The following is a 12357-nucleotide window of genomic DNA, read 5'->3' as shown; positions in this document are numbered from 1 at the left end:
TCTTAAGTACTTCCCCGCAAGCATTCTTCTTCAGAGAGTGACGCTGGAGAAAGCTGTTAAGGAAATGGCTGACACAGACTCCAGCTTAACTGGCAGGTTCACTACCACCTGAAAGGCAAAGGTATTTACAGCAACTTACCTCCATCATCCAAGGGCCGTTTTTGTACTCCATAGCCATACACTGAGGGGTCCACTAGAGGTGTGGAATTATTCAAGTGAGGAATTGAATCAATTTTAGCAGCAATCTACAGAGAGAATCAGATTTAAATACTCAGTAACAAATCATGGCTCCATCGAGGGAGAAAGACGAGAGTCTTCTTTAAAGGGCCGTTACCCCATTTCTCCCCCCGACGGAGACTGATGTAAAGCGATGCTGTGACAGGACATGGACTCTGCACTATTAACTGGGTTCCCTTTTCGTCTTAGTCATGAACTTCCAGAAATGTGTCTTCTACAAGCAAATTTTCAAGTCATCACTTAAAATATAGGTATACCACACTTTAAGGAAAAGAACAGGCCAAGAACATGAAGGACTTTGTTCAAAAGGTTTCAGCACAGGATTCCCTGAAGGAACCAATTCCGCAGCAATATTTAAAAGGCCGTGTGTGCTCAAATGTTGACAGCTCTTCAGGAATATATTCGTCCTGTTGACTTTCACCCCTATGAAGTGATGAGGTGATCTACAGAAACGTAAAACAACAGGCTGCTCTTCACTGGAAGTTCAAACAGCAGGGGGATGACCATCTGTCCAGACTAGTTTGGAAGGATTCCTGTGCTGGAGAAACCGAGATAACCTCTGAGAGCTATTCTAACTCCTAACATTCATCATCAAAGAACAGAACATAGCTCTTCAATTTTTCCCCTAGAAACAAATGCTACGTAGAGCTTCCTACACTTATCTGCTTTGTTTCCATTAGGAATTAAACTCGATTTTCACAATAAATTAACTCTTTGATTTAATCGAAGGAATATTTACAACTGGTCTTCATGTTAGTCCCTCAGTGAAGCCTAACAAGCAAGGCTGGATTAAGGGCAGCCAGCATAAGATGTCCCAGACCTATGTCTTCAGTGGTAGTTTTCCTGAGGTTGTCCAAATGTGCCCAGAATTCTGAGACTTTCTGGGACCAACAGAAACTAAACAAATAAACAACCAGACAATCATGACACTGAAAACCTAAGGCAGAATTTAAACGTCAGGTATCCCGGGTCAGGTCCCGTCCTTTTCACTTCCTAGTTCTGCGGTGTTGGGCAAGTCCCCTTCCTCTCTGCCTAAGATCCTCTGGGTATAATACCATCTGCTTCATAGTTTTTGAAGAGATAACAACATTCTCTGAACACAAAGGAGCTCTGTACACGAGAAAGATACCAGCCCTTCACAAATACCAGGGCTGTAAAAGAAGGCCACTCACCCAACAAGTGCTTAGTGTCTATGTCCTGGGCCCTGCAGTGAACAATAAGAAGCAGGTCCTTACTCTCCCAGAGTCGGCAGTCAGTGGGGAGTCACAGGTACACGAGCTAATCAGTAAACTGATCATTTCAGCTGGTGATAAGCTTGATACTAATAAGAGAAGACAAGGACATACAGAGTCCTCAGGAGAGCTACTTTAAACAGGGAGATCAGGGAAGGCTGCTGTGAGGCGAGATGTGATCTGACACCTAAATGACGAGGAAGAGCATTCTAGGCAGAGGGAACAGCTTGTACAAAGGCCCTGAGGCAGGAGAAAGCTTGATAGGTAAGCTGACGTCACTAGAACAGAAGGAACTAGATGTGTTCCAAGGGGTAGGCAAGGGCACTTCACATAGGGCTTCAGAGGTCATGGGAAGGGGCTTGGATTTATTCACTTTTTATTTATTTATGTTTATGTATGTATTTAGCTGCATCTCGCAGTCTGCAGGATCTTAGTTCCCCGACAAGGGATGGAGCCTGTGCCCCTACAGTGGAAGCATGGAGTCCTAACTACCGGACCAGGGAATTCTGGGGCTTGGATTTTATCCGAAGGGTGATGGAAAGCAATTACAAGGCTTAGTAAGGGGAGTAACCTGCTGAGTTATGATTTTGAAAAATGCCCTTGGACAAGGAAAATATCAAAAGATTCTAAGGGGACAAGAGTAGCAGGACCATTTAGGAGGTATTCTAGGCCAGGAGTCAGCAAACCCCAGCTGGTGAAATACCTGCTTTGGTAAATAAAGTTTTATTAGAACACAGCCACACCCATTCACAGAGATCATATGGTGTGCAGAGTATATATATATATATATATATATATATATATATATATATATAATTTACTACCTGAACTTTTTTTTTTTTTTGGCCGCACCACGTGGCTTGTGGGATCTCAGTTCCCCGAAAAGGGACTGAACCTGGGCCCTTGGCAGTGAAAGCGCAGAGTCCTAACCACTGGACCACCAGGGATTTCCTACTACGGACTTTTGAAGAAAATGTTTGCCCTGTCTAGGCTACAGATGGTGGTAGCCTGGACAGGTGCTTGTTGAAAAACACTATTTTAAGTTAAATAATTAAAATACTAAGACAGCTGATAGAAACCCCATCTCTTATATTCAAATTTCAAGGCAAGTGAGCATTTGCTCTAAAACAGAATACTGTATAAATCTCGCCTAACAGCATTCTACCACCAGCTTTCAACCTTGCTCTCCGTATGTGTTTTGGATAAGCTTGTGGAGGTTGGCTACTTACTTAAGATGCAAAACTTATCTTTAAGGACTCAGCTCGGGAAGCAGGCAGATTAAAACGTGAGAACACTGCAGTGGCTTACGCCCCACCGAGACCCTTTCGTCTGCCCAAAAAGCTGAGCAGTAAATGGCCAATGTGAGGGTTTTCAAGATTATTGGCCCAGTTGTCTGTTTGAAGACAGACCAGAACATTGCCAAGAGACAGTGACGACGACCCCAAAACACAAGAGAAAAGGTTATGGTTATCAGTGGAGTCCCCCAGTAGTGTGCGTGTCAGATCACCCTCAAAGACAGGACCCTAAATGTAAGCTCTACATATCTGGCACTCTCTCTACCCTCTTCTGATGAGACCTCTTAGCTTCCAGACCTCTTCCCTTCCTTCCAAATTAGCTCAGATGTCATTCCTGAGTCCTTGGCGTTCCTTATAATTTATATGGTATGTTTCATATATTGCTGGAACGTAATTTTTTCCCCAAAGCTGATATGCCAGAAGTGTCACAATCGTTTTCTATTCCTAATTTTGATTAAATCAACATGCGACCTTCTAAAATGTGACCGAGGATTTCAGATTTGTTTTTAAATCATGTTTGCCTCAGGTTATCTATAATTTGGGAAATTTTCACTAAGAGAAAAGCATTACAGGATAATGGTTAAGAGGTGTAGCTCTGAAGTCAATAACTGCATTTGAACTGCGGCTAAACAAGTGTTAGATGTGAGTTTAACATTATAATATACAATTATACCATAACTTACATTGGTATCACGTTATATATTATATTACAATATGCTATAAAGAAACAATGCATTCCTTTATTCATACAAACGCAGCCTTGTTCTAAGACATGATTTTAAATGCCTACTAAAATAATGAGTTAAAATTCAACGAGTGCTTACTATGTGTAGGAACTCTGCTAAGAACATTTTAAAGATGCGATCTCATTTATTCCTCACGATGATTCTTTAGGAGGTTAGTATTATTATTTTCACTTTAGGACAAGGAAAAGTGAAGCTCAGAGAGGCTGAGTGACCTGCCCAAAGTCACACATCTTATAAATGGCAGAAGCAGCACTGAAGCCCAGGCCTGCCTGACTCCAGAGTCCATGCTACTGGCCACAGCACTAGGCTAACTCCCTTTCCTCCACCTAATACTTTCTTAAACATAGTCACTTCCCGAGGACTTAAAACCTAATGATTTCCAGTACACAGAAGTCAAGTAATTCCTCACGTCCATAACTGACCATTCTGAACAGTAAGTAGCTGCTTAAGGGAAGTGAGGTACATTTTCAGTTAATAATGGTGTAAGCCAGAAAATAGTCACAGAAGCCACGATATTCCAGGAAAACCAAGGCCACTCCACTGCTTATCTGAAAGCAAGACCTTGAGGGGACGCTGCTACCGATTTTCTGCTACTTGATTCACTTTCCCCCCTTTCTGGGGGGAGGCAGCAAGAATGGGTTACCTCACTACCTGTGCTATTTTCAGCACAGCTAATAGATGAAATATAAATCAACGTCATAGACATTTAACCTCCACTGCCAGTAGTCAGTGGAAATGTGGAGGAGCGGAGCACTGGACCAGGAATCAGTCAGGAGTCCTGGTTTTCCAGCTGGCTCTTCCGGTGTACAACCTTGGGCAAGACCTTCAGTGGTCTCGCTCCCTGTAAAATGCAGGGATGAACTAAACCAGTGTTTTCTAAAGAGTACAAAGCAATTTGGGGAGGTGCATGGATGAATGTTCAAAAATATTTTAAATAAATCTAAATTTTAAATGATTTTAAAATACAAAGTAAATAGAATACTGAGGGTTCAATGATATGACAAAAATCATAATAAAGGTGGTACACGATTCACTAACGTTAGGAAACATGGCAATTAATTATTCCCAGTGCACATCTTTAAGTTGTGTAATCAGAGTAGCTCACCCTATAAACCCGAACAGAAAGCTGTGAATATTTCCACAACTTCACATTTAATAAAACTTTACACTAAATGGAAACAGGCAAACCTATCTGAATGGCGGCAAGTCATCCACACGCTGTCATCCACACGCTGATTGGGTCCACGTCATTCAACATAGTCACTGTCGATTCGAAAGCAGAGGTGAGAGCTCACACCACCACTTAGGGAGGAGGAACCAACCCAACCTGCTTCCCTGGAACCTCTGCTCTAAAGTCACCCAGGGTGGCCCTGCCCTGGCGAACTGACAGACTAGACTGCAAGTCTCTACTCTCCACAGCAGGAAGACACAGTATGTGGCCAGAGCGGTCGAGCCCAGTGGCTGAGGGTGAGCAAGTCTCAGAGGGCAGGTGTGGAGCCACGGTGCACAGAGGCAAGTCCTCATTCTGCACCCACCACCTAGGTTACTATGAAGACAGCAGTGTATCAAATTCATTGTGCACTTACTAAGTGCCTGATGGTGCCCTCATTTCATCTTCACGGTGACCTCAGACAGGAGCTCAATTCTGTGGGATCTGGAGCCAGTCTGCCTAGAATTGTACCCATGGGGATACCAAGATAACAATGTAAAGCACCCAGAACAACGCTGGGCACGTGGTAAGGAACGAGAAATGTTTGCTAAGTTTAACCTTCTATTGAAAAATAATAAAATAATAATACAAAAAAAGTACATGGGTGAGTTGACAGCCTGAATCTTCACGTACTAAAACAATGCCTGTGCAACGAGCATCCAGATCAGGAAACAGAACAGAACCCCCGAAGCTGCCTCACGACCCCTTCAGTCACTACCCACCTCCACCTCCCAAGGGTAACCTCCTAACTTCTAATGTTAGCTATTCCAAAAAAAAAAAAAGTATCTATCTATATAGATATAGATAGATAGATATAGCCACCACCAATGATCTCCCTTTTACAGATGAGGAAACTGAGGTTTAAAGATGGTAGATAACTTATCTGAAGTCACTAAGCTAGTGACTGGCAGAACCAGAACTTGAACTTATATAGACTGAATCCAAAGCCTTAATAACCACTGCACTATACTACCTCTTGGGTATTCTGCAACCATCAAATGAGAGAACTTATATGAAAGTCCTTGCCTGGCACCCAGCACAACACGAGCTCAATGAATGGTAGCTATTGTTGTCATTAGAGATGGGGCCCTGGCTGATTGTGCCCTGTTAACTGGCATTAACCAAAACAAGGAATTCTATATGTCAATCAAATAAGATATCAGCTCTTCTTAGTAGCTTTTGCTGACAACTTCATGCCACCCACATTTGGGGAGAATTAAATACTCCCTTATCTGTTTGCAAAGCACTTTACAAACTACCTTTAAATAGCGTGACCTCACTGAGAAAGTTGCTGGTTATACTGTCTCCCCATGACAGGGAGCTCTTTGAGGTGCGGACCTGTCTCAATCATCTCGGTACTCCCAGGACAAAGGTTCCTTGACTGGGAGCTCCAGGGATTAGCTTAGAGAATTCATGAAGCTCCTGAAATTACATAAAACTATTTAAATATTTCTGAGGAGCGGTTCAAAGTTTTCAAGTCTTGAAAAGGTCTATGCTCCAAAACAAGTTCAAGAACTTCCCTAATGCACAGCAATGTGTTTGGCACATAGAAAGTACTCATTAAACGTTTGCTAAAATTAAAGTGAATATGGAGAAGCCTGTCGGAAAAACGCTAAGATGACCAGCTGAGGCTCCAAGCTGAAATACTGTTCCAGCTAGGATCCCCCCTCCAAAGACCCTCAAGATGACATGACCATTAGTTTTCTCCCCTATGTCCCATCTAATTCCACCAGCATCCCTTTGATGCTTTGAAGATTCTGCTGCAGAATTCTCATTGAGATGGAAAGCTACCCAACTATCTCTGCAAAGGAACCGAGTCCCTCTTAGAATGCAGAAGACATGGGTCCAAGAACTACTGCATATATTAACTGTTTGTGTGCCTCCGAGAATACCGCTTTATCTCCCTTTGGCTTATTATTTCCAAATATAAAATGAAAATTATAACCCTTGTCCTGACTATTTCACTCGGTTGTTGTGAGGATCTAATTCCACGGTAAGATAAAACCAGCAACAAACTTGTCTTATTTATCTTTACACTGGCCCGGCATCCAGCAAGAGGCCTTGGACTCAGCAGATCCTCAAACAGCAGCAGGCAATCCCCATCACAATTTCCATGAACAGTACTCAGTCTTGCAAGTGATCTGCTATCACCTGATACTAGGATAAAAATGTAGTTCATGCCTCCAGAAGTACTGGCTATTCTTTACCAAGTGTCTTTAAACAAAACTCTAAATGCAAAACATTTTCAAAAGGGATGATTAACAGAGTTAAAGAACTGCACAGCAAAGCTAGGGAGAGGGGAGCTCGAACAGACACGCGACACAACACATTAGAAAGTAAAAACCAAAATAATATGGCCAAAACTTTTTTCAGATCTAGCTGGATGGAAGCTCTGAATGTTGGTGAGCTTGAAGGGACCACTGAGATTATCTAGCTTAATATTTCCTGAAGTTTGATCCACAGACGGTGATTTGGTTTTATGAAAAGAGGGTATGAAGTGACAGAACTTGGGTATATTTAAAATGCATATCCCAAACCCTAGTAGGACTTAATGCACAGAAGCATACTCAGGGCTCTGAGAAGTCCTGCAGTAAAGAAGCCAATTCACCTTTATTTAACCCTGTATCCCCCAGACTTCTCTGTCCATGAGCCCTTTTCCGTGGAAGATCTATGAACAGCTTGTAGATCAAATGCTGGGAAAGGCCAACCTAGCCCAAGGTCATGCAGCTACTTGCAGGAGACTCATCTCTTAACTCTCCACCAGAGCTCTTTCCATTAGAAATTTAAATTATTGTATGGGCTCACAATTTGGAAAAGGATGAGGAAAAAAAGCTGCTGACTAGGCATCCCGATGGGCAGTGCAGAACAAAAGCAAAGTGGTGAGAACAAAGGCAACTCGAAGAGTCAATGCCCCGTGCAAAGGGGCAGCTGCTACCCAGCTCCTGCCAAATAGTCACTGCAGAACGTGGGAGCAGTATGGCCAAGTATTAGATAAAAATCTCACTTTTTACGTGAAATTGTTCTAGTTTCTAAGTGTTGGCAGCGTGTGGTCAAACAAAGCATGCCTGCAGGCCCGCTCTGAGCCTTCTCCAGCCCACAAGCCACCAGTCTGAAAACTCTGGTCTAGGCAAATTTTTATTTGGGACTTAAGAAACCTTACTTTGATGATACACATGGGTTATCAGATTTTAAAAGAAAGATAAAGAAGTCCCAGCTGAATATCAGAAAAGCATTAGAGGCATACAGAGGCATACCATCTACTTTTCAATACCAAATATGAAGTTCAGTGCTTCCATTAAAGTGTGGTGACCCAGGGCTTCCCTGGTGGCGCAGTTGTTTAGAGTCCGCCTGCCGACGTAGGGGACACGGGTTTGTGCCCCGGTCCAGGAGGATCCCACATGCCGTGGAGCGGCTGGGCCCGTGAGCCATGGCTGCTGAGCCTGCGCATCCGGAGCCTGTGCTCCGCGGCGGGAGAGGCCACAGCAGTGAGAGGCCCGCGTACCGCAACAGAAAAAAAAAAAAAGTGCGGTGACCCAAATGGGCTCAGTCACATCACGAAAACCCTTAAACAAGAACTCGCTCTCTGTAGGGTACTCTACTGGTCCCATCAAAGCAAAGACACAGAGCAACCCACAGATGACCTGCAGACACTGGTTTTCTTCAAATGTCCGAGAAAGTTCAAATGAATGTACATGCAGGAGTTAGTCCCTTGTGAAATGATGATCTGAGCTACTCAACCACTGGGCACGTCTAAGACAGTCTCAGTGGAGTAAACTTAAAGCCACTGAGCATTCAGCATACGTGACTCTGCCATGAGGCACAAACATCACATATGAGGTGAGAGAAGGCAGTATCTCTCAAGGAGTGCCCAACAGTCAATGAACACAGGCCTTTTCTTTAAATGGGGGTGGCACATTCTTTTAAAGGAAATGTAGTGTTTCTATACAGCACATGTGCCAAATCATCTACTGCTCAGGCTCGAAGTGTGAAACAGCAGCACTGGGAAGCATTTTCTGCAGGACTGTGGAACTTCCGAGGCCCCACACCAACCAAACAGTTCCAAAAAACAGTGCTAGTATAGAGTAGGCTCTGGGCCTTAAAATCTGTCCACTGACTCTTCAGTGCCTTGGTCACAGTCATTTGAGAGCAGAATCACCATGATGCCCAACTCCATGAGGTACCAATTAACACCATATTTATGTGAATAGAACACTCTAGAATTATGCAGTGCAGAGGCAATGACTGGGTCTAGGTCAAAATAGGAGCTTAAAGTCCTAAGAAGCCCTAGCAGTTTGATAAGAGAATGTCTATTTGGGTGATGACTGGCAGGCGGTTGGTCCAGCTCGTGGAAGGAAGGCTGCTGGGAATGTGAAGTACACCGTGGTGTGACATCGTCCTGTTAACATGCGAATGGGTGCACCTGGTGACGGATGCCACTAAACTATCAGCAGTGGGCTTTCCAGGAACTCTTTTATATTTTTAGAAAAGCTAAACAAAACAGATTTGTATCTTCTCATCCATAATCTCCATGAGGTCCCCTTGAAAGCCTGACAGACAGTAGTCAGCTTAGAGGTGCAGTGTGGCCACAGAACAGGATAATCTGGCTTTAAGTCCATATCCCATTCTTATTAGGATCCTGTGCTCTCTAAACAACGAGTTGAAGAATTGAAAAAACACTTTATTTTTGCTAACCAGCCAATGACTTCAGAGAAATGGACATGATTTTTTTTTTTAAACACCCGGCAGTTTTAGATCTTCACCAGTGGGACTGAATCAGATCACATTTCTACATTTGTGTACTTCCCTACAAAATGGCTATGTTATCCCTTTGGCCAAACACTATTAGCTCACTGGACTTGACACTGCTGCAGAAATTTTAAATTTTACATGACATCTTCAGAGACTCCCTTCAGATCTAGGAATACCATGCTTAGAGTGATCTAACAGCAACCATTGGTTCCCTTTGTTGGAAAGAGTCCAAAGGATACAAAAGGAGGCTTCAACATGCCAGGAGGGAAGCTTAGTGGATTAGGTACTGGACTCTACATATCAGACTTAATAGAAACTGCAGGTTCAAATCCCATCAGGGTCAACTCAGACTCTGCTGTGATATTCTGGATAAACTGGGCACCAGACAGCTTACTGCTCCCTGACAAACTTATGAGGGCCTTACAGACTGCCCCTGGTGTTTACGAGGACACCTAAGAGGAGAGAAAGCTTTCCAATCATTTAAATAAAGAAATGCACTGTCTTTTACCTCCAGTTACTGGGGGGAAAATCACATTTCTGCAACATGCTGTGTATACAATGGCGAGGCAGAACCACCATCATCAGATGCCCAAATGATATGAGCCCCTTCGAGGTAAGCTTTACTATGGATATAAGCACACAATATTTTAGATTTCTAACATTCAATTCTTGCCCAATGCAAATCTACAAATAAACCTAAAATTACCCACAAACCTGTGTTTTCTTTAGTTTTTAAAGGCCATCAAATCCTTGGAGATAGTATCGCCCTCCAGCTGTGAATATTCGGAAGTAATGCACTTACAGCACTGTCTCCACTGGGCTTACAACTGCTCCAGTCAATGGTGCCTTTCAGAGCTGGGAACATTTCCAGTGAAGTTTCCTCTGCTAGTAGTAAACACCACTGCTTCAACAATCCACATTAGGTCAGCATTTAACAGAGGGTCTCCCTCCCTCTTGAGCAGGTTGTCCAAGAATATGAGTTCAACCACTGGCTCAAGAGAAGCAGAAAGTCTTCTCAATGGTTCAAAATTCATTTTATGTTCAACTACAGGCCTTCTGCAAACTGAGGATCTGAGCTCTTTAGGGTAGTGACTATAATTCTTCCTGGATACAGAGGCCGACAAGGTGACTGTCACACATCAGCACAGAGTGAAAGCCATTACATATTAGTAGCCAGTGAGAAACAAGGTTCAGGACCCTGTACTGTAGAGGAGAGCAGTGTAACACGCCGGCAAGCCAAGTGCTGGAAGGGGAGCTGGATGGCACTGTTCATCCATTACAGCCACTGGTTGGCTCTGAAGTCTAAGTAAGATGGATACTCACTATATATTGGTTGGTGCCTAGGCAGTAAGTAACAAGTCATCGGATAAAGTTTTAGGCGGAACCACAGGTTTGGAAACTTCTGGGATCCAATGTAATGTCTATAGGAGCATCAGTATTACAATGAAAAGTCAGTATCTGGGAAACAGGTAGGGTTCCCTCCCCTGGAATACTGGAAAGAGGTGTAAAGACCATATCTTCAAGCGACCGAGTGGAGGCTTTCTTCTAATACAATGAGTCCTGTAGCTTTCTGTTAGGAATCAAGCAGTAATTAGTTATAGCCCAGCTTTTAAAGTATCCGTTAGTATGCCTACAATTAAATAGGAAGAGACGATGAGTATAAGACACTCAGCAGAAGAAATTTAAGTGTTAGAGCTAACACTTAAGTTCAGTAAGCTTCACACACAATACAAGGACATGTTCTGTTCTAAACATCATACCAGAAACCAAAGAGTATTTCTGGCAGGTCCCATATGCATTCTCCAGGGAAGCTTGCAACCTCTTAAAAATCAGTTTATTTAACTCTGACAAAATGCACGACATTGTCAGATGGTCAAGTTTCACTGCTGGAATGACTTCATATCACATGCTCCCTGAAAGAGGAAAAACTATTGCCCATAAGGAATTTCTACGTCTTATGGACCACCCACACCTATCTAACATCTTTCTTTCTCTCCTTTCTCTCCTCTCCCAGAGCACCCTCGAAAGTAAAATACCCTCGAATTCCTTCCACTCCACCCTCGAAATATAATAAGTCTGAAGAGGATGTTTTCCAAGTTTTAAAAAGCTACTGGGCCTGAGACAGCCCCCTTCTGTCTAGACCGGGTCCTCGCCGTGAGCTCCCCTAGCCCCCAACCCCCGTAAACCTCAGAACCCCAAGCTGGCTGCACTGCGGGTCCAGCCCCGGCGTGGGGACGCGACAGGGCCAGGCGTCCCGGACAAATCCTTTCCCAGCGGCTGCAGGCACCTGGGAGACCGGCCCGACAGGCTGGGCCTGGGCCTCCCAGTGGCGCCTCATCCCTCGGCTCCTCTCGGCTGCAGGAGCCACAAGGAAAGGCCGAGCCCAGCTGGGGCGTCAGCCCAGGTTACCTCCCGCCCCCAGGCCGGACCCCCTTCTCCCCATCAGGCCCGACCCGGCCCCGCCTCAGGCTCCCGTGCTCCTACCAGCCTGCCGCGCCCGTACCTGCCGGACCCGGTGCAGAGCGTCCACGAAGCCCTCGGCCTTCATCCCCACCGGAGCGCTCTGCCCCTGCACCAGCTCCGCCATTACCGCCCCCGCCGCCGCCGCCGCCGCTCGGCTCCCCCGTCGGGCCTCCCGCTCCGCTTGGGGACCCGTAGCCGGAAAGGGAAAGTCGCCCCACTTCCGGCGGAAGGGGAGCCGGGACGCTCGCCGACGCGAGAGGAGCCGCGTCTGCGGGGCGGGGTCAGGGCACGTGACCGCGGTCCGGCCGGAAGTGGGGGGCGGGCCCTGCGAGCGAGGCTGCCATCTGGTTTCGAGGGATAGGTTGCGATCCCGCCGATCCCGCCATTCCCAGACGCGATTTGGTCGAGGGCCGTCGATGATGTCG

General features: G+C 45.0%; 1 protein-coding gene across 1 annotated transcript in view; it reads right to left on the bottom strand.

Moving 5' to 3' along the window:
* Nucleotides 1-12087, bottom strand: part of FUBP3 (far upstream element binding protein 3) — a 49543-nt gene extending 37456 nt beyond the window's left edge. Inside the window, exons 1-2 of the mRNA XM_065878593.1 lie at nucleotides 11973-12087; nucleotides 140-245 (exon numbers count right to left, since the gene is read on the bottom strand). Coding sequence (XP_065734665.1) covers nucleotides 140-245; nucleotides 11973-12056 — 190 coding nt within the window. The 5' untranslated portion in view covers nucleotides 12057-12087. The remainder of the gene's footprint in view (nucleotides 1-139; nucleotides 246-11972) is intronic.
* Between the last annotated feature and the right edge of the window lie 270 nt (nucleotides 12088-12357).

Source organism: Phocoena phocoena, chromosome 6, assembly GCF_963924675.1.
Source record: "Phocoena phocoena chromosome 6, mPhoPho1.1, whole genome shotgun sequence".
Classification (NCBI taxonomy): domain Eukaryota; kingdom Metazoa; phylum Chordata; class Mammalia; order Artiodactyla; family Phocoenidae; genus Phocoena; species Phocoena phocoena.
Note: the sequence above shows the minus strand (reverse complement) of the source record. Positions and strands in the feature narration are given on the sequence as shown.